This window comes from Plectropomus leopardus, chromosome 17 (genome assembly GCF_008729295.1).
Source record: "Plectropomus leopardus isolate mb chromosome 17, YSFRI_Pleo_2.0, whole genome shotgun sequence".
Lineage (NCBI taxonomy): Eukaryota > Metazoa > Chordata > Actinopteri > Perciformes > Serranidae > Plectropomus > Plectropomus leopardus.
The window spans coordinates 20,171,103-20,197,987 of NC_056479.1; the positions used below are offsets into that span (position 1 = coordinate 20,171,103).

The window sequence follows — 26,885 nt, forward strand, 5'->3', positions numbered from 1 at the left end:
CATTTTGGACATCCACTATCTTTGCCCATCTGTTGGGGGGGGGGGCATCTTGAGGTGCTTCATCCAAAACAATCCTATTACATTGACCCAAAGATAAGAAAAATGCGCGCACACACACACACACACACACACGCGCACACGCACACGCACACGCACACACACACACACACACACACACACACACACACACTGTATAAAATCATAAAATCATGTTAAATATCACCTGCTGCAGCTATTATATTAGGGATCATTCTCTCTCCCAGAATGATCTTTCTATCTCTCTCTGCCCTTCCTCAGTCAGTAAGTCAGTTTGTTTATTGACCTAAAAAATATACATTTGGGTCCGAACAATGTACAAAAACTTCCTTTAATCTGGTCAGTAAGTTCCAACAATCACCAGCGCTGGTTTGGTCAAAATAAATCCTTAATTCACAAAGTTAGATGTAAAAAACATGTTGTCATACCCCACGGTCTCTCTCTGCCTTTTCTGACTGCCAGCTGTTTACAGTCCTGTAACGTATCCCTCCACCACTAGATGTTGCTGTGTCTTTCAGCTCAGCTGCCTGTTCCACCTAAAGCATTATCTATTACACTTCACCTCCATATCCTCTCAGACAAATTCAGCAACTTTTCTTTCTCGTTCCTTTTACCAGCAAAGAAATTGGCAGACATAAGAGGAATAAACTCATTATGCCCCTTTAAAAACTCATTATTCTCATTCATCAAAATGCCTTGCCACTGCTTCGGATGGAAATTCTTTCTTACCCCTTTAATATTATACTACTTTTGTTATTGTTACTATAACTGTTATTTGCTATTGCTGATGTTATTGTGTACATGTTAAGGTGTGCAAATATGTATGTACATATTTAAGTATACTTATATGTATATGTGTGTGGGTGCAAGTATGCATATATACAACATACTGTATAGCAAAATGTTGCACATTGTATTTATTGTTGTGTACATATGTGTATATAGTATAATCAGAACATTATAGATACTTTTATTATTACCATAAATATTATTATTACTATCCCCTGCGTTATCTACTTTTCCTCGTTCTATGTGGGCGTACTGGGCTATTGGGAATGGTGAGTGGGTAGGTAGGTGAACGAGAGCCTTGACTGTAAGTATGTGTACTTGTTGTATTGTACTGTAGTGTGTGTTTTATATTGGACCCCCTCTAAAACAAGATGGTTCATCTCAAGGGGCTATCTAGTAATAGAGTTTATTAAAGTTTATTAAAGATGCATTTCCTTGTACTGAAAACTAGGGGTGTACTGAACATACTATAAAGAAATACAGACACAAAACAAGTGTGGAAATGGGCAGTAAGGTGCCCCAGTTATATACTATTCAGGCATGTAACCACAAACACATCTCCATCACTTTCCACCTCTTTCTTTTCCCTCCTCTCTCCCTCTGTCTGATTTCCTTTGTTAGTGAAGGACAGTGTGGCTGCCAGCCAGTCACTCGCTTCTCTATCTGTGTTTACTTTGACTGAAATGTGGACACGCCACAAAAAGCAGATAAAGACTGCACACAGCGGCAGTTCCACAGAGGCTGTCGTTTATTTTTGATTATCTCTGAAGACTTTTCCCCTAATTAGTCCAATGTGAGGCTTGTTAAAATGCCATATTCCAGCAGCGCATGACTGATGACAGAATACCGTTTGATTTAGTAGCGCTGTCTTTTGTTTTTAGCTCCCTAATGAATGTGTTTATTAATTACCTGAGAGGCTTTGGGGTAGTTGTAACAACCTGTTCTGCTCAGCGCTAAAAGCTCCTGCAGTTCATCCATCACTACATTCAGCTCAGAGAGGGAACAGCTCAATTTTAGCACGCCGTCAGTTATTTTCAACACCGCTTTTCCTCACCATCCCAAAATGGATTGCACACCATCGAGTGAAACCTAAATACATAAAGCTCAAAAACTTCGATACCTCGACCAAAGAAAGCAATCAAAGGAGTCTTTCCCAAACGCTACTTTGAGGGTGAGGCCCCCAAATCGAAGCATGGGCGTTTGTGCTTTGCTTCTCCCACAGCTAAACTTTTCTATTTAGACCTGTCAACAGTCTTGTTGTGCTCAGTGGTTTGCGGTCAGATGCCGTTTCCTAAATAGAAACCATCTATCAGGGGCTAAGTGGTGGCTGAGAGATGTCATTGTGGTCATGAGTGGGTGATGGCGGTGGAGGAGGAAGTGGTGAAACCACTGGAAAAACAGTTGCGAGGGTTACATTTATCCTTGTGTAAGAGCTAAGTGGGATGGAACGAGTCCAGTGCACTTGAGGGTAAGTAGAGTTAATTTGTCTGTGAAAGGAATAAGGCGGAGACTTGACAAGTCTTCACACTAGAATCAAGAATACATTTCTGACAAATTTCTGTACATCAGTCAAAGGTGTCGCTCTAAAGATTCATTACAGCACATTTTTCCGTGATGCTCATAATGACAAGAAAGCAAATGAAACCTGCCTTAAATGTAAAAAGGCCTGATAGGAGATCTGAGACATTCTTCAATATTACTGGTCATACAGCGAATCGTGAAGCCCTGTCCATGCATCATCGTGGGACGGCTGCTTTTTGTAATGTGACCTTTAATGTCGCTGCAGACTGTGTCAATGCATCATCTTGTAATGCTGATGTGTTGCTGGTGCATCGGCCCTTCTTTTGTACATACAGCTCACAAGTAGAGGCACAATGACATCTCACAATATAATGTGATAAAATCAGTCAGGTGACATAATTCAAAGAACGGAGCCCATATAAGGAGGAAGTCCTGTTGGATAAATGAGTCAAGGACAGAACTTTCAACCTAGAAAGGCGATTTTTAAAGGTTCATTATTGTATTTTTAAGATGCATAAAGTGACAAAATTCACAGAGTTCATAGACTGGATCAAGCACATTTGCATTATTGGTTTTTAGTGAAATGTCCACTAAATACACTGACATGAAATTTGGTACAGATATCCAAAGGAAGGGCCCAAGAGGTTAAATCCGAATAGCTTTGGTGATCCTCTAACTTTTATTGTAATTAGCAAATGTTTGCACGCTAACACACTAAACTAAGATGCCAAACATTAGCATGTTAGTATTGTCAAAGTGAGCATCTTCACGTTGAGGTTAGCATTTAGCCCAAAGCACCATCATGCCTAAGCCTCACAGAGATGAGAACATCCTGTAGACTCTTGGGCCTTGTTCACACTGCCAGCCCATCCAGACTGTATGAAGATTGATTGTTGCAATTCAGATCCAATTCATATTTTCAGATGGTTTAAAATGCGATTCCAAAAGGATTTCTACTGATGCAATCGTCTGGATTCTCTAAATGCTCAAATGGGAATTCAAATGTCTTTCGCATCACTTGCAATGTGACACATAACGGTGACATCAAATTCACAATGATGTAGTGCTACGCAGAATCCATGCTTCAATAAGCAAAGTGCTATTGAGGACAATAGTCTTTGCACAGATGCCGAAATAAATTCTACAGCACAAATGTCTGGAGGGCAAAATGATGGACCTCCATTCATCATGCCCCCGCATTGTTAAGCTGCATCACCAGAGTAGCTACACAGTTACTGTATGCCTACGTCATTACTACAGCAACCCACGAAGAATGGTTAGTGATGTCTGGAAACACAAATCAAATTTGATCACGTGCAAACAACAGAGCAGACAGCCTGTCTTAAAGATTTGAGATTTGAAAAACGAATCTGATTTGCCTGCATCCTGAGCAAAGCATAAGTTCTGTTAATTTGCTTGGTTGATTTGGTGACAGTTTATAAGCCGTAGGTTCACTGTATGAAAAGCAGAAGATAATAAAGTAAAGTTTGCTTGAAGAAAAGGATGAACTTATTTTTAATGTTTTATCCGCTGTCCAAACCCACCACACACACAGACGAAGCAGGCTGTCCACGATGCAGAATCAAAGAGAACAGGGTATTTTTATCTTTAATACTTGTGTTGTTAGACTCACCACCTGCCCACAGGTTGACCAGCCCACTGGGAGAACAGCTGTTACATGAGTCTGCTCCTGTCTGTGAATACTGTCCATATTTACTAACGCTGCTGTGTCATGACTCATAAGTGATGTAAAACATGGAGAGGTTTTCTTTTCTCAGATGTAAAAATAAATATCAAACATCTTGTAACACAAAATGAAAGTCTATTATGTCCCATAACACGTGCAGACAGAACAGACACTTTATTCTAAAATTAGGTTGATTTCTATTTTGCCCGTCTGACGTGAACCCGTTTGAACCAGCTGAACCAGCATTTAACATTATGACACATTCTGGCAATTTCAAAAATAGCCTACCATGGAGCTAAATCCAAGTGAAACTGTGTTAGTAAAAAACACCTGACAGCATGAGAAATATAATATTATCTTTATAAGCTAACAGAGCCACTAGTGTCAATAGGTTGTGTCTAATTTACTACCAAGTCTGGTCTCGAGCACACAGCCGATAGCTACCTAATTTGTTTACTTGACATAAGAAAAGAGAGCATATTTTATGAGCTCTGGTGTTATGTGATGCCACATAATAGTTGGATGTTTGTTTTCTGTTGAGACACAGCGTCATTATGTTCCACAAAGAGCGGCTGCTGAGTCAAGTGGTTCACCTGGTAAAATTTGGTAAACTGGTCCAGTCTGGTTTTAATATTAAAATAAGAATATTAAATATCGAAATGGTTTGAAAATTTTCACACTGGCACAAACCTACTTCAATCTCTGCTTTTTTTTATACAATTACGTCATCCTTTTTTGAACAATACTCCCAGCAGCACTGCCCGACCGTCTCCCTGCATCTCCAGCACAGAGGCTCTTCTGTTTGCATCACTGCTGCCCAGAACTGCTCAAAGGAGGGTGGGAAGGGAGAAGTGACCCAGGCAAGCCCCTGGATCAGGTTCCTGCCTCCCTGGCCCGGTGATACCAGACCTGGCCACCACAGCCCCTCCCACATCCTGCCCTGACAATGGGCAAAGCCAGGCAGAACCCTGCTCTGGTTTAATTGGCAGACAATGATTGCTTTCTCCTCCCCCTCCACTGGCCTCTGTCAGGGGGATAGGGGAGTCACACACAGCCTAATTGCCACCTTGCATGGGACAGGCTTAGACAAGCACAGACCTAGGCCACAATGGATGTATTAACCTCTGTGCATGCTATCACAAAAGGCCCGAGTTACAGAGCCACAATGCTCTCCCTCTTTCTCTCTGCTGCAGAACTGTTGTTTCATTCATTCGGCCTGCAGAGACTTTCAGGCAGACTGTGATAGATCTACCTGGGAAAGGTCGTTATCTAATGACAGGGCTCAGTTGTGAGGGGTGGTGCAGTGCGTGTGGTCCCATTGTTAAGGTGCAACAGTTGATTTAGTGACAGAGCAACAATAAGGCATGTGTGCTCTGTCATTTTCAGACTTCTGTAAGGGAAAACAGAATAATCCCCCTTTTCTAACAAACAATTATCCTCATTATAGCTCTTGGGAAAGAGTATGAATTAAAAACATCAGCGCCATTAGCAAGAATTTTATGTTATACAGCAAGTTGTTGTCTTACTTGTCTGGGTAAACTGCTTAAATGCAAGGTCTTAATCGCAGATCGTGGATTGACCAAAGCACTTAGATGACAATTATCCGCCGATAATTCCCCTCAATTAAATGCAGTATTCCTGAGTACTCATTTTAGTTAACCAACCTGAGACATTTTGTGTAATTTCAGCAGATACTCCTGCTTAAGGTAGACAAAATATCCCCGCTGCAAGTTTGGCTTGCTTTCCTTGCCTCGTAAAAAGGGATGCTCATCTGAGATGTCTAGAATTCACCTCCTGGAGGGAAATGAATTTTCAGCATTCCAGACAAATGCGGTAGCGACATTCCTAGCGGAAAGCTTAGGAATTCCCCCATACAGTATTTTAGACTATAATGATATGTTAGGATGGCTGAGCAACATAACCACACAGACCAGCGACAAAAACAGGGACAGGGACCACAACAAGCGTGCACAATTGGAAGAATGTGATTCACTTGGATGTGGTGTAACACAGAGGAGCAGACACGCTTTGGTCCCAACCACACATTCACAGGCATTGACAAAAATGCACAAAAACATACACGAGTCTGCGATTCAAATAACAGGACCATTATTTTTGGTTCGTAAAATATCAATCCTGTCAGCCTACTGTATGTGCGCCAAAGACTGCCTGAAGGAAACCTGTTTTAATAACACCAAACCACCACATTGCTTAAGGCCTGTGCTGTTGATGCAAGACACATCAAAACAAAAGAGTTTACTTAATTTCAATATATATACATAATTACATCAATTTCAGTATGTATGCTTTTTGACCATTTAACTGTTTTTAAAGGTTCCATATTGTATTAAAAAAAAGATTTCCAAGTATTTTTTAATATAGAGCAGGTTTCGACGCTCTATAAATACTGTTAAAGCATTAAAACGCTGCAGAAAAATGCACAGTCTGTATTTACAAACAGTGCCTTTAAATAAGCCCTCAGGACCGTGAAGTTGCGCTGTCACAACAATACTATATAGACTGTTTCAAACTTGATAACATACATTTCCTTTCGGTTTTCTGTTGAATTGTTTTGCAGTGTATGTGAATGATATTTGCTGACAGTTTTCCAAACAATGCAATTCCAGTGACATGGTCTATAAAGATACAAAGTGCTGCTACAGTCATTTCTATGGCTGCAACAACAGTGCAGAGATGCCAAAAGCGCAGATGTGGAAGACCCGGAAACACTGACCCATCAGAGCGGGCTGGGCTCTCTTGGGAGAGGGGGCTTAAAGAGACGGGTGCTAAAATGTAGCGTTTCAAACAGCAGATAAATCCGGATGTTACAGCACAATTGTATGAGTAAAGAATGTGTGTGGTTTTTTTTTTTTAACATTGTAGCATTTAAACATGTTCTAATAGACATTTCAAATACTAGTATAAACCTTAAAATGACAATAATATGGGCCTTTAACAAAATCACAAGGGTGGGAAAGAGAGGTTTACTTAATCCATTTTTCCAAACATGTAATAGCTTGACATTTGGGAAATACTCTTTTTTGGTTTCTTTGCAAGAGTTAGATGAGATCGGTTAGCTAAGCATAAAGACTGCCCAAAGATAATAAAATCCCATTATCAACATTTCTGGGGCACACAAAAAGTTGCTTCTTGAAAATGAACAAAAATCAAAGTGTAAAAATTAAATGTTGTGGTTTTGTTCTGTACTGGACTATTTCTTAGTCAGAGCAGTGACTTCCTTGAGTCTCTGCCTGGCAACAGTCACAAAAATAATTTACTGTGCAGACAACTCCAACTACTGCAAACCATTACATTAATATTCTAAAATGGTCATTGCATGGTGATAGAAAATTGAGCCCAAAATCTACGCTTTGAGGACCGACTGGCAACAATTACTAATTGTTTCAATATTTGCCTTAATTTTGTCTTGAATGTGATAAAACTGCTCACAACCTAATGCGCCAGTGTCTGCATCTATTGGACTTCAAGTATGTAACTAAATTGTTATAAATGATAGCAACAGTGGCCAAAAATAAGACCTACGTTGTTGAAAAAAATGAATTTCCCCTCGAGCACTTTTGGTGGATGTTTATGAGTTGATTTAACACTAACCTGATGTGGCACATTGTTTCGTAATAAGATGCTACACTAAGGTATGAGCCTGGCTGCTAATGACTGGGGTCATTGCCTTTAACCCAGAACTACACACACACACACACACACACACACACACACACACACACACACGCATACACACCACTCATAGTATCATCTCCAGCAACTCAGTCGGCCTGTAATCACATTACGATTACGGTACTCACAGCTCTGCCACATTATACTGTGAGTGCATAAACACTTGTTAGACGGAGAGAGAGAAAACGGAGAGAATCTAAAAATACAGAGCAGAGGGGCGAGGGACTAGCCGCGGATTAGTACTGCCTCAGCGAATCAAACAAACAAAGTCCAAAAAGGAGCGTGAACGGGAGGTGGAGACAGAGAGAGGGATGGACAGCGAGAGAGAGAAGAGGAGGGGAGGGATGGTGACGAATAAACGCCACTTCCTCAGGAGCTGACCTAGTAAAACATTCATGAGAGATGTCTTTATGTGAAGTGTGAAGCGTGTAAGAGCGGGGAGGGTGTGAGGGGAGTTTAAGACTCTGGAGTCTAAAATAAGACCGTCCTCTGTGTTTCAGTGTCTGTGTCTTCAAAAAAAAAAAAAAGAGAAAGATAAGTGATTTGAGATTTAAGATGATATATAGGCACGTTAAGTGCCAGATGACGCACTGACGACCTCGGGAATCAAGAATAGACACCGAGCTGAGACACAGAGAGAGAGAGAGACAGGGTGAAAGAGGAACATGAAAAGACTTCATCTGAAAACATCCAGCGAATGAAACAGAAATGAGTCAGTGGTAATTATGACAGATGTTGATGATATAAAATGACCGATTGCTGAAGACCCAAACGCACACTTTAACGACGAAACATTTAAGATAATAAGCAGAACACACATAAATGATTGACACTTCAATTAAAACAATACATACTGAAATTCTGCAGGAGACTTTATTAAGACTTCACAAAGCTTTATTAAAACTTCACCGACGCAAATTCTCCACACTGATGTGTGTGCTGATGACGAGGCAGATGTGACAAACCGCTGAATGCAGCTGGTTGCACGACTATTAAAGCATCACACTAATTAACCGGCTCATCTCACAGCCTACAAGAGGTCAGTGCATCACAGCGCCCACACACTGACTGCACTGGACATACACACAGACAGACACGCATGCAGACACACACACACAGACAGACACGCGCACACACACGTACATGCATGGTTAACCAGATATAAACACTTCTACTTCAAACACATGCAAACAACCCACATCATTTGCTAAGCAACATCACAGTGTGAAGCCGATAGAACGAGAATTTCATTACGTTAGGTTGTTTACACCGATGCCCGAAATAGGAAAAATATAAATCAGAGTGTAAACGAGGTCAAAGGAAAAAACAGAAAGAACGTACATGATGGAGGGAAGCCAGGCTGAGACTGCTGACAGTACAATAGTATCAGCCTGAAGCTTGACGACACAAAACTCTTTGATAGACTGAATAAAGGAGGCGAGAGGTCAGGATGGGGATGTAACAGGAGCATGTAAGTGGGGGGAGGGGAGGTTGGAGGGTGTCGTGTAAGATGAGCAATCCTAAGCCACATTAAGGCAGCTTTAAAACCAAATGAATCTTAAAGACCTGTGGAGGGAGTCAGTAGAGCCCCGGGCCTACAGAGAGCTGCTGGGCCTCTCGGGCTGCCTGGCTGTGAGTACAAAGCTGCACGAGAAACAGATGTTGTGAGCGCTTGACACCGCAACACTCTCACTCTGTGTTGTGTGTGTGTGTGTGTGTGTGTGTGATACAGAAAATAAAATGTAGTGAGCAGATCATGTATGAAAGCATGCATAATATTTGCCTCAGAGAAGTTTCTGTGTCGTATTTCCCTGTTTACACACTTTTGTTTTTCAACCTTTACTTAAATCGTTACAAGGAATCGTTGAGGGCATCCCCTCATTTACAATGATATCGAGGGTAGAATTTGAACAAAAAAACAAAAACAAAACCCCAAAATGGATTCATGAGAATTTGAGAGTGGAATAATGGTTATTGGAAATATATATTTGGGCCGAGTGACAAAATGAATGTAGGGGTTTAAGGGTGGAGGCTGATGCGTTTCTATAGGTAACATCACTGTAATCCAGGCCAGAAAAAAAGAGCTTCAACTATCTGTTTTCTGCTGAGCCGAGGAAAATTAGCTCTCTCTGTACAAATATTGATTTTTTTGTAGCTTATGGACACGTGTCAATGTGTAATTGACATGTGTAATAGTGTTACTCAGCAATAATATGTGTCTGTTAAAGGCAAAATAATCCAAGTATAACTATGATATGGATAAGCTTAGGGAAAGACTGCAAATTAACTAACAAATTAACAAATTAACTACTATTAAGACACCACTGCACGGGTATAAATGCTCTCTGTAATGCTTACTGCTACTATAAATCAGCCTGAGGGCAGGACATTTGGTTTAGGCTGGGGAAATATTGTTGTTGGGGCTAATAGAAAAGGCAAATTTTAATTGCCTTGGGACACAAACTCCATTCATTTCAACCCACACACCCTCACTTTCTGCCTCATAATATGAAAAACATACTACACCCTGCAATGGACATAAATCATGAGAGAAATAGTCCAATATGGATGTAATTCTAAGGGATACTGGCCTGCTATACCACAAAGCAACAAGATCAAAGATTAAGCCTTAATTAATCCACCATCCCTGTCGTCACTAAGTACTGCAAGTTTTGAAGTGTTTTTAATAAATCCAATTCAAAAGCTACTCCTAGTCTACTCTGATGACCAAAAATAATGAGGTTCAATAGTTTATTTTATTCCCTTCTTAAAATTGCACTAACAGCATTTAAAATGCAATCTTCTGGAAAAAGTACTTTCATAACATCATCAAGAAAAAGTTAAGACTAACATCAACACTGATGTCAACACTCAAACTGTTTCGTTAAACAGTTTGAAAACTGAGCCGGGGGGTGGGGGGGTTGTAAAACACTGTTGGGAAACTATTTCTCTATTCCTCAAACAGTGCAGACAGATTCTCTATCTAACTGCCTCATATATCTTACAATATCCTGTTCTTTTCTCCTCTTGTATTCTTTGTTTTGACACATATATCTCCAAATACGGAAACATGTAAAACACCTGACGATCACAGACCTACACATTCACACGCGTAAATACAAACACTGAAGTAAGACCACTATAAGAGAATAAACACTTAGATAAACAGACACATGACAGAACAAACAGCCTCCTCTAACTCTGCCCATTTGTGAACAAATCACACCTGCTCTCCACAGACTGTCATTAATTTCAGCAGCCAGGTCAGACAAATTACTTGGCATCCTGAACTGCTCTGTCTCCTGCCGGCTGATTGCTCTTGTGTGACATGAGTGGACGCAATGGTGACGACTGAGGGGACAATCTGATGCCAGGACGGCACTGCTAAAAAACCTGAGGAGCACCGCTGGACAACAAAGGCTGATGAAGTCACACTTATCAGCACGTAGAAAGATAGATGTGACAACTCAGCTTTTCATAATGTGCAAAATTGAGGTCAAAATCATCCCAGAAAACTTCATCATGGACTACAGGACAAGGATGTTAACGTGAAAAGATTTGGCGTTTCATCACATTTAAAGTCTCTTTAATGTGCTTCTAGGCTTTCTGACTTGTCACAGTGAAAATCATTAGGGAGGTGCTAAATGGTGAGCGGTCGGGAGTGAATGAGCTAGTTTTCTTTTGTGTGTGCAGGCAGAGTGTGGGCTCGCAGTCATCACCTCGTCTGTAATATACCCAAAGCTCTGAGTGAGCAGCTACAGCTGCGTCTTGGCTCGCTGCTTGCGGCTTTTCCAGTACCAGCCCTCGGTGATGGAGGGTGCACGAACTCCATAACCCCCGCAGAGTCCCTCTCTTTGCAGCCTGTGTGCATATGAAAGAGTGTGTGTATGTGTGTGTGTGTGTGTGTGTGTGTGTGTGTGTGTGTGTATTAGTGTGTCTAAGACACAGCTGTGCGAACAGCTGTCTATAGTAACATGCTTCATCTGTGCAAACACCAAAAGATGAGCTCACACTGCAAATCTCAAAACTGTGTCTAACTCATGGGAGCCGGCAGCATTCTTTTGGCCCATGTGGGCAGGGCTGTGGTGCTATTTGTTTAAGTACCGGAGAGCACCTATGATGTGCACGCATGCTTGCAAGTGCACGGTTAAGTTGTGGCTTGTGTCGACGGTTATGTAACCACTGTTCCAAGTTTGTGGCAAGTTTACATACTAGCTATAGATACTCAGCTATAGATCGTTTATGCCATTCTATTGCTATAGACTACTGACTCTGGTTCCTGTTTAATTCATGTCAGCTACTGCATTAAGAAATATTACAACAGGAAATACAAACAGACCTATTTAAAATGTTTATGTTGCCAAGTTTGAAATGGTCTACAAATGACTACACGATCCAATGTTATAAGGATTTTATGAATAGTTTCATCATGTTGAGAATATTATGCAGCAGTCTGTCAAACATATAGTTAAGTATATGTGGGGCACACACTCTACCAGGTGAGCTAGAAGTTGCCCCTAGCAGCAACTTTTAAGATCGGATGTTTTTATTGGCACTTTATGTTGTGAATCAATCAAAACACCTCAATTGTTGATATGTTTTTATTGGCTCTCTTGCACAATGCATGCTTTTGTCATAATTGGCTTTTCAAGTCCTTAAAAGAATGTGGATGAATTTTAACTGGAATATGCGAACTGCAAATATCCTGTTTTCTCACTAGGAGAAAAAAATAGCCTTGTTTCAGCGTGCTTTAGCAGCACACCTGTGCTCTTTAGGGAAACGCTGTTATACAAGTGACTACCACAGAACAGGAAAACAACTAAAATGTAAATGATGTGAATATCTTTCCCTTAAGGGTCTACGATAATGAAAAAGAAGATGTGTTCATTGTGGATTTTGTGTGTTTGTGCAGTGCACGGTGCCATGTATGTATACATTTACATGCATATGTAAATTTTCAGTGTAACTACATGCTTGCTTTTGTATGTAATCATGCCGGATTCATCCATGAAATAAGACGTTCAAGTTCCTAAGATGAGATTTCTTTGGATCAGCATGTGTCTTTTGAAGCTCCCTATGATGATCGTTGTGGAACAATTATCCTTTCATTTGGTTTCTATTCATGATTGTAACTACTGGTGTGAAAAAAGGGACACCGCAAACTGTGAAGCTGTTTTTACGGTCATGTGGTCCACAGATGTTTGTTATCTTGAGTTTACCGGATTGTCATCTGTGGGCTCTTATGCAGGACATTATTATAAGCAGCGTTGCACTCACCAGCATCACCCTTACCATGAAAACCACAAGCCATCAAAAACACTTTGTGAAGAGCTCCGTTTCCTCCTGCACTTTACATGAATGCATGCAAATCAATAATAAAATCATCAATCTTTCATAATCAGATCAATAACCAGAGCAGGGAGAGGCGCTCTCAAGAGGACTTTAGATGGCATCCACCCTTACAGAATTCCCCATCTACAGAGCGAATCCATGGAAGAATGTCAGTCATAACCCAACTGGGGCACGGCAGATAAGATGAGGCCCTCAAATGGACTTGTGGTTATGAAACAGCAGAAGCAGCCTCTTGGGTGTAGCAGCTAAGAGGCTTCGCGACCAACCCCACTGGCTTTGCTAGCGCTAAGAGCCCGAGCTTGTCAAAACTGATATGGTTCATGGAGATGAGGACGTCTCCCAATTCCCCACGGTGCTAGAGGACGGGCATGTGTGCCCTATATATACAGTATGCTCTAGCACACGTGTTTACATGCAACGAATCTGATGCGTTGATATAACAGCTCCTGGCACGGCTGAGGCATGTACATAACAAACAGGGACGATCAAAGTCATTTCTGCTATTCTTGCGATGCATAAACCATTTTGAACTGTGAGACTATCAACAAAATCAAAGCAAAGAGGGTGGAAACAGGCTTGTCAAACAGCGCGTGATGGAGAAATTAATTCTTTCTTTGCATATCTGAGGCTTACACCTCCTCCTTCAATCCCTCAACCCTCCATCTGACAAATCCAATTAGCATGACATGAACATTGTGGTTCTGTACACACACCACAACCAGGATCTTGGCAGGGGATGGGTAGGACGGGGCACTAGGGACATGAGCCAGACAGACACGGAGGCCTGGCAGTGGAGGGGTCTCCGCTCAGCCTGTAACGTGGCTCCAGCTGGAAGACCCAGTTTCTTGACAGGTTGGCAGTGCTAACTGCTCCCCTACCCTCTGGTCTATCTCGGCCTCTCATCTGTCTTCCAACACCAGCGCTCTCTCTTTTCACACGCCACTTCATCCCCCCTCCATCGTCTACAGCCTTTGACTCTTCTGCAACACAACCATCTGACATCCTCATCTTTGGTTCAAATTTAATCTATTTTGTATTTGAACACATTTAGGGGGATTCAGTGCCATCCAGCGGTGAGGATCACAGATTGCAACCAACTAAAACTTAACCCGGTTAGAATTTTTACCAAGAGCCACTTCATCTGCAGAGGTCTCTTCTTCTCCATAATCAAACAAACACAGAATAAAGCAGTTTCATGTTACGTATCAGTTAGTCTGTTTCGGCATGTTGGAGATGGGCCGCACTCAACTTTTTTTCTTGGATAACTCAAGATCTAGACGTTCAGGAGGTTTACTGGGAGCGGGATTATCCATAGAGGTCTCAAAAAAAAAACACCCTAGTGACTTAAACCTGTAAAAACACTGAATAAAGCAGTTTCACAAAAAGAAAATCTATGTTTTTCCTACACTCTTGTCTTGCCACGGAGAGACCGCTAACTACAGTGGCCAATGCGAAAACACAAATGGATATATAGATCTATATAGCTATATAGATCCATTTATCTAGAGCCATCCATCCTACACGCTCGACCTTTAATGTTTGTTGGCAAAAGCTCTAAAACACCACTATATTTCACTTTTTGCTCCTAGGTAGTCGAGGTATTATGACCAGCTGTATGCATGAATTTACCTAATTTACAATATCCATAACAGGGGAACCATTTGTACATGTTTGATTGTCAGATTAAAATTCTTGGGAGGATCACAAACATTTGGCTGGCACGAAAATCAGAGGAGATCTTTTTTTGTGGGGGGAAACAAGCCGTCGTGCCCTAGAACACTTAACCAAATTGCAGTTTGAAAAACTAAACGAGCATCCTCTACCCCGTTGTGGGCACCCGCTTTAAATCACCAAACACAATCACAGAGTTTGTCAGACAGATAAAACGGAGCTCCAAACTTTTTTTTTCCCAGAGCTGCGCGGAGAAAACATCGTGTGGAGGTGTCTGGCAAGCTGTCAGCTTGTGCAGTCTCCTGGCCCATGCCAGTGTACAGATTTGCATTCGGCTCAAAGGAGGCCCTAAACATCAAAGCCTCTTTGAAGCACCACTTGATGCTGCACAATGGGACAGGTGAAGAAAAAACAATGCAACACAGCGACGCTCTGAACTACTGTACCCAGAATGCACCACAGATCCTAAAATAAAAGTGGGACACATCAATGCCATGACAGAAACAACAAAATCTCATGATGTGCTTTAACAAAAGTAGAACAAAGGTTATTTTTCTACATTATTTCTCTCAGAAAACTCTGGTATTTTTGTATTTCCGCTCTGAGGACTTTTGTATAATATCTGTAAACACTGGAGACAGATGACTGTGACAGTCAAAGCAAGAAGTTTGAATAAAATATGACAGGCTAAATAAAGAGCTGCGGGAATCTGTAGCATATAATTCAGAAACTGACATGTAATTACTGTCAAAAGAGTTTCTGACAGCAACTGAGAGAGACTTTTACTTATATACAAGAAATGGGCACTTTTCTTTTACATTTTTACAGGACAGAGTGGTATACACAATCCCTGCTAAGTTTACCACATAATTTAAGTTTTTAAATGAAACTCAGAGCACGTAAAATTCAATGATTTACTTTTTAAGAGTCTCATAACTCTAAACCTGAAGCGCCAATCCTTCAATCAGCTAAAGGTATATTGAAAAATGTGGCGACAGACATTTTACTCTCACTCAGATATAGAAGTAAAATTCATCATCTACCAATTTAATTGTGGAAATATTTATATATTTGCAACATACATATATACAGGGTTTCAGCTACAAACTTTTCAATGACTTTAAAACTGATCTACAGCTACTCATCAAAAGCCTCCCCTAGAGTTTTTGGAAACAACTGATTCACTGATTGGCATTACTCTTGGTCCAAACTAGGGATATAAATGTTTAACTGTTAATCAGTTAAATGTTAACAACATTTTTGACTGGTTCCGCCTATCGATATATAGGTTAATTCTGCTGCTCTTTGGTGTACTGCATTGTGCACTGACCTGGATCTGGAGGGAGGCGGACAGTTGGTAAACCGTGTGAACATGCTAAAACATAGTGTCCACCAAGCGGTAACTCCAAGGCTGAAAGATGTAGCCAATATGGAAGTTCCAAAAACTGCAGTCCTCATAGGCCCCCATGTTAAAATGCCCAACTTTACAGCACAAGTAAACATGTTTACAACCTGGTACAACAAACAGTTTTGGTCTATATAACTAATTTCAACATTCATGACAACTGAACACGGTGCAGGAGGATTTTAGGGGAGGTCTGTGAGTCTGATCCACCCCTTGCTTTTACACAGCTCCACCCTCTTGTGCAAATACGACTACTTATGGCAAAATAAGCAAGTTGGCAACGGCCTAAATGCCAGACTCGAGGCTTTAAATTGGTAGTCCACAAACAATCTGTGACAATGGGTGACGGTAGCTCAATTATTTTTACAGTATGTGTTTTTTATAGTGTATGGTTTCCACTGATTAGCTAGCCTTGGCTGCTCTGCACTGTGTACCAGACAGGTTGGTGGGAGCTAGGTAGTGGTGCTGCTCATTTTACCCAACAATGTTACTGTGGAAACATTTTGCCCACCCTCCAGTCTCCCTCCAAGTAACCCTGGTGAACCTCCTTCAGCATCACTCTTAGATCTGTTAGCTCTGTTAGCAGTGTCTGCACGGCTTGTGCTGCAAACACAGTTAACAATGCTAAAGAGCACTTTCAAGTACTTTCCAGACTCATGGCAACCCTATATATGCTATATCGTTTCATGCAGACATTTCCCATGTTGACACAAACTTCATTCCAAAGAAATCCATTACCTGCTTTTGTTGTATGTACGTTAAATAAGATACTGCATGGCTGCTGACTCTCCTGATACCGTTAACACCACATGACGCTCAGACCAACAGTCCGCGTTCTGACCACACCTCACAACGCTCTTTGACCCATCCTGCCATGATGTGTGCGCTACTCATGCATGCACCGCACATATTGTCCACGTTGCCTAGAAGCAGCCCCTGAATGCCTCGTCCAGTCAAATATCTATTCAAATTTACCCTCATCACACACACACACACACGCACGCACACACAGGGTAATCTCCGCTCTTGTCAGATATGACTATGCCATTGATGCCTGCTGGGCGCTGTTGTTGACTTGAAATATTTGCGTGTATGGAAGCTACAATAGACGCTTAGATTGCCATTGTTTGGATAACATTCTCTGCGGCTAGTTTTGTAAACAAAGCCACATGTCCTCATAATGCAGCCACTGATTGACCTTGAAATGAAATGCCAAGTTGGGACAGGGAAAAATGACTCGTGTGCAGCTCTGAAGCGCCACTGCTGCTGTTTTTATGTATATATTAAGCTATCGAGTTGCACCGCATCCAGGTAAAGAGGAGCTGAATAAGGGATACGAGCACCAAGCACCCAAGCATTAGGTGAATAAACTTTGAATAAACTCTGCAGACTCTCCATAAATCAAGGCCTGACAGTGAAAAGATATTCAGTAGCAACATTTCATCATTCATTTTTCAAGTTGATGTTGAACTCGCAAGCTTGAACTCCTTATCCTCCCACTCATGTGGCTTTGGCTGGTATGGTAATGGGCTTGGTTCACTTGAAATAAAGAATCATCACAAACTATACCTGTACAGCTTGTCAAGATGTAAGACTCTGGCTTTCACAAGCTTCAGTTATACGTACACACACAAAAAAACAAACACAAACACTCGCTCTCTACCTTTCTCCACGTCTCTCTCCCAGAATCTAACATTCTCCACTGAGGCTCTCTCATGTAGAAAACCATTCTGCATTTCATAGCAATCACACCAGGCTCCTGAGCAATTACTTCTGATCGCAGCCCAGTTGGCCTGGACGCTGTTTATCTGCGTCGGCATGGGAATTCTTCGGGCAAAACTCAGACAGCTGAGAGGGAGGATATTTCTTTTTCATGTGCCACGCGCCTTTGCTAGCATATATGCCTCCCCAAAGACGCCTTGACAATGGCTCAATGCTCATTTTAATTAACACATAAGCCTGTTGATGTTAATTAAAAAGCAGACAGAAAAAGATCACACAGAGGGGAGAGCTGTGTATCCGAATGCAGCGAAAGACGCAGCGGCGGTGCTTGGCATTTATTCAGATGAGATTTCCCGTAGCCCTCTTGAAACATACGCATTACAAGTGGGCGCATCAAACTGAGTGTATCAAACAGATATTTGATGTTAGTTATTTTAGGGGGAGAATGCAGTTTGCGAAATGTTTCAAGCAGAAAAACGGCTATTAGGTGGGCACTCTTACAACAATAATATCTGCGATAACCAGATGATGCGGTGCAGTCATATGTAAATTTAGTTTACTTACTTCATGGGTTTGAACAGCGCTTGTCCGTAGTTCTGGAAAGTCATGATCAACTTCAGCTGGGTGCCTCCTGATTTCATGGCTGAGAAGAAAAACAATCGAGATGTTAGATGAGTATTTGAAACAGTGAAAACACACACACACACACACACACAGAGAAATACACTCGCACATATGCACAGCTGTTTCATTATTTGCCAATTTGGAGGACGCAATTTTGCATGACTGCATAATAGAGCTATCACATCTGCTGACCAATTTGCCAGACACTGTACAATCAAAGTGCAATTGTGGCAGTTAGGAGCTGGGTGTGACTGAAAGAGAGATGTGGTGTGAAAAGCATCTGCTGACAACTACGGCTGGCTCTGAGTTTGATGGAGGGATGAAACTGGAAATTGACAATTTTTCAGAGTGTTACAGAGTGGTTGGCTGACTGGACAAATACATCAGCCATCTCTGATAGGGTTTTTTTCAAGCGTTTTGGGCATAGACGGTATAAATAATGGATGTAGCTACCGTGATGTTACCCATTTGTTTGTGGACTGCCATTTTGAGGCCTCGAGTTCAGGATTTGGCAGTCGCTGTGTTGTTTTTTTGAAGAAAGAAGTGACCATATTTGAGCAGGAGGCTGGCGCTGTGGGGGAGCAAGGGGTGGATCTGAATCACAGACTATTTAAGCGGTTCTGCGCTTAAATATGTGTAACTTTTGGGCTCAATAAGATGTGAATGGGTGAGTTATAAAAAAAAAATGCCCTTGTATAATTGTCATGAATCTAGAAGTTAACTATAGAGACCCAAACTGTTTTTGTACTAAGCTGTAAACATATTTATTTAATTTGTAAAGTTGGGCATTTTAACATGGGGGTTTATGGGGATTTATTTTGTTCTGAGCCAGCCTCAAGTGCCCATTGAACTGTGGTTGAACATGTGACTTGCAGTTTTTGACGCTCCCGCATTGGCTTGATTTTTCCATCTTGGAAGTAGCCGCTTGGTTCTGGTGAATTTTTCATCATTTTATTTGGTTAATTTGGTCATTTAATGGTGGAAGAATGAATAAAGGCTGCTGCTCAATGGAAAGAGCAGAGGCAGAGAGAGACAGCGGGGAAAAACAGCGTATAGAGCCAAAATATCTTCACATCTAACTCGGTGAATTGAGTTGGCTTTTTTTGGGGGGCCAAACCAGAGTTTGATGATAGCTAAAACAGTGGATAGACTAATCAAGACATTTTGGGTAAGTTTTATTTTGTTTCCATAAAATTGTGTTTATCTGTAAAAAAAAACAAAACAAAAAAAAAAACAACCAAACTTGAGTTCATAAGGTGTAAGGTTGTGTTTTTCTGTTTAATAAGAAACACTGGTGTAAGAAGTAGGGTTGAATACTGGGAATACTGGGATGAAACAAGTATTAGACACTGATTATGTACTTTAGCAGGTGGTGGTGTACTTGCTCTTTAATAATAAAAATATTTTACATTACTTTACATTTTGTGAGTTTACTTTATTTTTTTTAAAAACTAAGAGAGCCTTTGGAAAGCACTGAACCTACCGCTCGCACTCACAAATTTTGACGTATCGCTCAACCCCTTAATAGAGTGACTTTAGAACAACGTGTCAATTTGAGAAAAACAAAAATCTAACAGTGGTTAGCACACAAGGTCCAGTGACGCCACAATTCAGCAGCACATTATTATAGTGCTATTACATTTTCAAAATCCTCTTATATAAAAACTAAAAAAAACAAATTGTAAGTTCCCACAAATGTGTTTATATTTGCAAACAGACCTGATTCTGAGCAGATGTCTCTCTGTACACTTTGTCAGGATTTGCTTGTTCACGTTAGACTCTCCATAACCACTTTTCCTCTGACGCCCACCAAACTGACCTCCAGTGCTCCAGGAGAGGAGCCAGGGCACATGTCTATGACTATCAGTCATGTTCACGATGTCTCCCAGGGGCTGACGGAGACTCTCTTTGAGCTTCCTGCCGCCTCCGACTCAAACAAAGAGACCGCCAGGCCTGTCTAAATGCCTTGTGTTTCTGTCATAATGGACAGGCTTTCGGGGGATTTGCTCATTTATTACAGCGCATTAACTTGAGCATATTACACAACACCGTGCTTCTGCCTAACCCCAATATCAACATAAGCCCCCTGTAGTGGACCCACTTACTAAAGGCCTCGCTGGCTGAGTAGCTGGCTGTACTCTACCCCCTACACAGAGCTGTCTTTTGTGTTTATTGACTCTCTTGGCGTTTTTTTTTCTCTTTTTTCTTTTCTTGTTTGTATATGTCATCCTTTTATTCTCTCTGTTATGCTCTGTCTGTCTCACTTTGCTTTACTCACCGCTGGCAAGCCTCCCCATTTACCGTGACTCATTTTCAAAAGCTTTTGGATTTTACATCTTCTGTTGCACTAAGTACAACCTACGTAACCTTGGGTCAGAGCCTCCTCTTCACGACACAGGATGGGTATTGAGTGAAATCAGAGCCAAAGAATACACTGAGAGCATTAGGCCTACACATGTGCCAGATTTACTGCAGCCAGGTCAAGTGGATAGTGCCCTCGAGTAATCTTTAAACTTGGTACAGCTATACAGCAAGCCTAAAACCTTTGAGAGATTGCAAACGACCGGACTATGTTTTAATGCTGTGACCTTGAACCCATAAGCCACAATCCTTGAGGGGCTGACCTCAATTCTCTGCTCTGTGCTGGACGTTGATAAAATTTTGTGTCTAATTGGAAACTACAAAAGGTAATCCTCTGTGAAAAACCCCAGCAAAGCTCAGCTGATTGTTTCTCTGGATTGTATCTGCCCTGACATGCAATCAAACAGGACCTGAACAACAGCAAACTTCACCGGGACATTCTTTGATTCTCCTGAAAAGCCATCTGTCTCAGTATCTGTGTGTGAATGTATGTGTCTCTGTTGATCTAACCATCCATCTATTTCTCTGTTTCTCCGAGCATCCGTAAATGAATCGATGTCTTTTCTAAACCTTCGTGTTCTCTGGTCTCTCACAAAGCTCCAGGCTTCGCCCACCACCGTCAGATCCCCCTCCTAACCCTGTGCTGTGATGATAAATCCACCCTGCTCCCACCTGTGCCACCTCACGGCACTGTGTGTATGATTTATGAGTCCGGCTGAAGACTGGACAATAGGCCACAGAGAGACAGACACAAAGGAAAGGAGGCACTATTCCACAGAAAACGCTGAACAGAGAAACTTTCTAATGCTGTCTCTGTTTTGTAATTGCAGCGAGACAGATAAGTGGTGAGTGTGCGTGCCAATTACGGGGCACAAAAGCTGTAATGCATGCTTCCAGGCACAAACACACACACACACACACTGCACTGGGTTTTCTTTTCAGCAGAGAGACAGTGTTTTTGTAGGTGTGCCTGGGCGCAGATTGATGGTTCATATATAATGAACAGAGGGGACTAAAAACACACAAGCTACTAAATAAAGGCTGAGATGTGTGCCATGAATAATTGTGAGCTGACTGTGAGGGACTCATAACAATGAGACAATGGAGACAGCGTCAATACAATATACAATGATGCACCATGAGATAACGACATGCACCAGTGGAGGATATTTTGGTCTTCACTGTCCTGTTTGTATGAAGCCACAGTAGCAAAAATGATAAAATCCTTTCAGGAGATTTGGCCAAGACGGCACCAGTATAATGAGAAGTTAAAAAAAACTACAATTAAGTACCTTTATAGTGTCATTTACAGCAAAAACAGTTGACCACTTTGCAGTTGTATGCCTCCAAAATCCAGTCAAGTTGCACTTATAGTTTACAACCATGTAGCACAATTTCAAGTTTAGTGTCACCAATTCAGTATCTGGCCGAATGTCTTCCTGTCCCATTATCACTGTTTCTTATTATTGCTGTATTTCTCTTTAAACACGTTATACACTCAGCACATTATACACATTTGTAATTTTTAAATATTCACATATATTCAATGTACACGCTAACTGTTTTATTATTATTCTATTTCTATCACACACTTTATATTTTTGCATATTTTGTGCTGGTACTTATTACTGCTGTCTATAATTCTCTATGCTTGGCATCAGAGCGACTGTAGCAAACCACAATTCCCCCCCGAGGATCAATAAAATATTTCTAAATCTGATTCTGTCCTTGAGTTACAACGTTGCATAACAACCAGAGAAGTGTTTTTTTTAAGAACATTATGCTCAGTGAAGCTGACCTTTGACCTTTTGTATATAAAATATCTTCACTTTACCGTTATTAGGACATTTGTGTGAGATGTTGATGTCATAATTAGTGCATGAGTTATGGCCAAAAACATGTCACCTTTGACCACCAGATTTTAAAAAGTTTATCCATGAGTCCAAGTGGACGTTTTTGCCAAAATTGAAGAAATTCTCTCAAGGTGTTCTTGAGATATGGCATTCATGAGAATGAGACAGGTGTGGTCAAAGTGACCTTGACCTCTGACTATTGAAAATGAATGAGTTCATCCTTGAGGCTAACTGGACATTTGTGCCAAATTTGATGAAATTCCCTAAATAAGCTCTTGGAATATTGCATTTACAAGAACGGGACGGATGGATAGATGGACAGACAGATAAACAACCTGAAAACATATTGCCTACAGCTACAGTTTTTGCCAGCGTGGAGGATATAAGAATACAAATCAGCCTTTTAACAAACCTGTCTCTTGGTAAAAACAGACAGCAGTCAAATATTTTGGAAAAAATACTTATTTTTAATGACACCTTTGCACCTTGGCATATTTTTACTTATCTCAATTTTTTCAGAACAGAATTCCTCAAAGCTTGTCTTGATGTGCAAGTTCACTTGCCCCTGCATAGAATTTGCACTTATTAATCATCCGGTTTGAAGGCAAAGTGCCTCCCAATGAAAGCCAGTAATGGATATTTAGGAATGAAAGCAACATTTAGGCATTCAGACTTGGTAGGACAAATTCCTCTCAAATATTCCCCTCCATTTCCCTGCCATTAAGTTTGCCTGGAAATGTTTAGTAGCTATGTGAGGTTTTTTTGGCATGTGTGCTCGTTTGTTTATGCCCATTTGTTCTGCATCCTTACTTTCAATTTATTAACAGCGAATGTTCTCAGTCAAAGGTTGTCAGAGGAAATTAAGTGCTGGAGGGACCTTTAGGAGATAGTCATAAAGCAGCCATTACTGCTTAATCAACATGCTGACCGAATCACTGGTCTCTCACGCACCGACACATTATTTGATAAACATAGATTGTTAGAATCTATATTAAGCTCCTAAATGAAAAGGCGGCGGATTTATAAACTTGCATGCATAAGCAGAAATGCAGATAAAGGGCCAGATGTGTGTGATTGTGGCGTCTTTCCCCACATACATGTGCACACAGTCAGTCAGGAACAGCCAGGAACCCATGTGTTGTGATTCAATGTACACTTGAGACAAGTCAGGTGCACACACCTCACTCCAGGGTTCAGCCAAGCTGGGTTTCTGATGGCTAATACAGCTCATACAAGACTTAATCAAGATTTATTTTCTAATATGAATAGTTTTTTAGTTTTTATCTTGCAGGGTGGAAAGGCCTGTGATTTTTCATAATATCATAGGATAGTAAAACGCCCAGCTGGGACAAATATTAGTCATGGCAATATTTTTAGGTAAGCGACCAGTTCTTCAGCCCACACTTAACCAGAATAAAAATGAGACAAAAATAACATTTCATGGCAGATTCCTCTTGAATTTTTACAGATAAGGAATGAACCTCTGTTATGTTGGTGCAGAACAACATGAAGCCAATATTTAATAAATAAAACATGATCAATATTGGCTCAATACTTCAGCCTTCACGCTATAGACCAGTGACTCCGCACCTGGGGGAACAGAACCCCTCTAGAGGTCGCTAAAGCTTCACAGGGGGTCAAGAGGCCTTCTTGATTATAAGGGGGTTTAAGAAAACTCTCTCTATATAAATAAATAGATTATCATTCAGGATATAAATTTATCTTACAGGATAAGGGGACAATGAAAACCTGAACACATTCTGTATTCATAGAGCCTTCACTCTGGCGTGAGGAGAAAAACACAAAAATTGTCAAAAACTAAGCAAAAAGTTGCTAAATATATATGGAAAAGTCATCTCTGATGCAATATTCAGAGGAAAAAACTTGCTCAAAATTCATTAAGTATTGCTCCTTTAACACAATTTATTGTGTTCACTTTTTGGGTTTATTGTACAGTTTATCTGAGTTATCTCAGTTTACTGAAATGTTATTGTTATGTGCTGAAAATAAGATTAAATATCCATTAAATATGGCTGTCAGGGGCCATCCTTTTACTTATTGATAGAAAAGGGAGTACCTTAAGGAAAAAGGTTGAGAACCACTGCTTCAGACTGACATGTATGAACATAAAAACACACCTTGGTTACATATCACTCCCTGACTGACTCACCCACACTAGTGATCCTCTGTGTGACCAGGTCCTTCAGCAGGGCGTCCAGCACCAGACTGTGTCTGGAGTACAGCTCGTAGCGGTTGATGCCGATGTGGAAACGTAACCAGTTGGGGTAAGATTCTGCCGTCACCTCTGCTGTTGGAGAGAACTCCTCCTCCTCTTCGTTCCCCTCCTCATTGTGCCTGAAACACAGGTAGAGGAGATGTTAAACAGGAAGTTGTGCTGCAAGCAGACTCCTTGTTCAGATTTTTTTTTTAGTCCATGTAATCAATGATTACAGCATTTGTTGCAGTCTCTCAATATAGACTATTTCTATCAGACCAACTGGCAGTCATTCTAGTAACAGATTGCAGCTTTATTCACTGGTATAATCCAAGAATGTTAAAAGGAAAGGTAACTCATAAGTTGCGTGTCTGAAAAGGTAAGCTGGCACGACAATATAAGAGATGGGTGAATGCAGCAGATGCATGAGTGGACATTGTAGTGGAGGCAGAGAAAACTGACTGGATGGATGGGAGCACCTGTCTGCTGGCTGATTTGATGATATTGAAGCAGACAGGCAGATAGACAGATAGACAGATGTGCACACAGGCAGATGTCTCATGATTTGGCTGCATGGATAATATGAACAATATGAACTGGACCCACATCAGAAAACACAAGAGCTGATTGAAATCACTCAGATAATTTCTTTATGGAGAAAACATGTGATATCACGCACTACGGGTCCCATCAAAAATGTTTAAAGCAGTCCGTCCCACTTGTAACCCATTAAGTTTGACAAATCCCCACCAGCTTACCATCCTTGGTTCCCTGCTGCTCTGGGATAAAACCTGATGTCAGTGTTCACGTTAAATAAAGTGTCATCGTCCGTGAGCGAAGGAAGGTCAACCTTGTATAAAGGATGCTCAAACAGAGCGGACAACCGGGAGACACCGTGGGCAGGGACGGTCCGACCCCCGCTCGCGTCTCCGATAAGCGGCTTGTGGTCCTCCGCCTTCCCCGCCGACTGTCTCATCCGCCGGAAGGACTCCGCTCTGTCCCCGGCTGCTGTGATCTTTTCCAGGGAGTGCGACGTGAGGTTGGAGCTCGGTTCGTTGCTGAAATCCTGCAGGATTCTCAGCGTGTGCTTGTTAGGCCAGCCCGCTTCAGCCGCCGACATGGCGCGCTGCTTCCCCCAGCCCTGCGACTCCCCGGCCGGGTGGTGAGCGCACTGACAGCCGCCGTCCCCGCTGTCCGCTCCCGCCGCCCGCTTCTCGAGTTTCGGTAACAAGTCTATCATGATGTGCATGGTGCACGCTACCAAAAACACCATTAGTATGAACACTCTGAATTTACGAAACAGTATCATCTTTGTGTATTTTTTTTGTCTTTACGCAGAGTAAGCTTTAAGCGCAGCGCACCTTACGGCACCGACATTGATGTCCAACACTGTTATGCGATGACAAAGCAGCGATGTAGGCTTGAAGATTTACTGTGATCATTGCACACATTGTTAGCCTTTGTTAACAACTCCATGATGTGCTCAGGCTTTAATTTTTTAAACAATAGTCCAGATTCTTCATCCCCAGACAGGTGGACACATTGTGGACACTTCAGCGGCTCAAGGAGTGCTCTTCATTCATTGCCTTGTTGAACAGCATACAGTGTCAGGAGGATGGACCACTAAATAAATCGTTAAGAGGTAACAGGAAGGAGGGAGGGAGGGGGAGTCCTGTTAAAAGCACCGAAATCCTTCCTTAAACCTGCTTCCTTGTGTTGCTGCCAGCGCGGAGTGAGATGTCAAATTGTGTCATAACTAAAAAAAAAAAAAAGAACAAAAGTGACAGCAGAGATTGATATAGTCCACAAAACACAGCCTTCCTTGGGGATAATTAAAAAGAAAGTGAAAATTCCGTAATTAAAAAAAAAGAACAGGTGATCCGCTGAGATGCTTGGATGCTGTCCCGCTCCTGCAAAGCCTCGATGAAGTCAAATCAGAGACTGGCTGGCAGGTGC

General features: G+C 41.5%; 1 protein-coding gene across 1 annotated transcript in view; it reads right to left on the reverse strand.

Annotated features, from left to right (window-relative positions):
* The window catches only part of fam20ca (FAM20C golgi associated secretory pathway kinase a), a 48,413-nt gene extending 22,053 nt beyond the window's left edge, over window positions 1–26,360 (reverse strand). The window contains exons 1-3 of the mRNA XM_042505128.1: window positions 25,688–26,360; window positions 24,885–25,069; window positions 18,441–18,519 (exon numbers count right to left, since the gene is read on the reverse strand). Coding sequence (XP_042361062.1) covers window positions 18,441–18,519; window positions 24,885–25,069; window positions 25,688–26,238 — 815 coding nt within the window. The 5' untranslated portion in view covers window positions 26,239–26,360. The remainder of the gene's footprint in view (window positions 1–18,440; window positions 18,520–24,884; window positions 25,070–25,687) is intronic.
* Window positions 26,361–26,885: the final 525 nt, after the last annotated feature.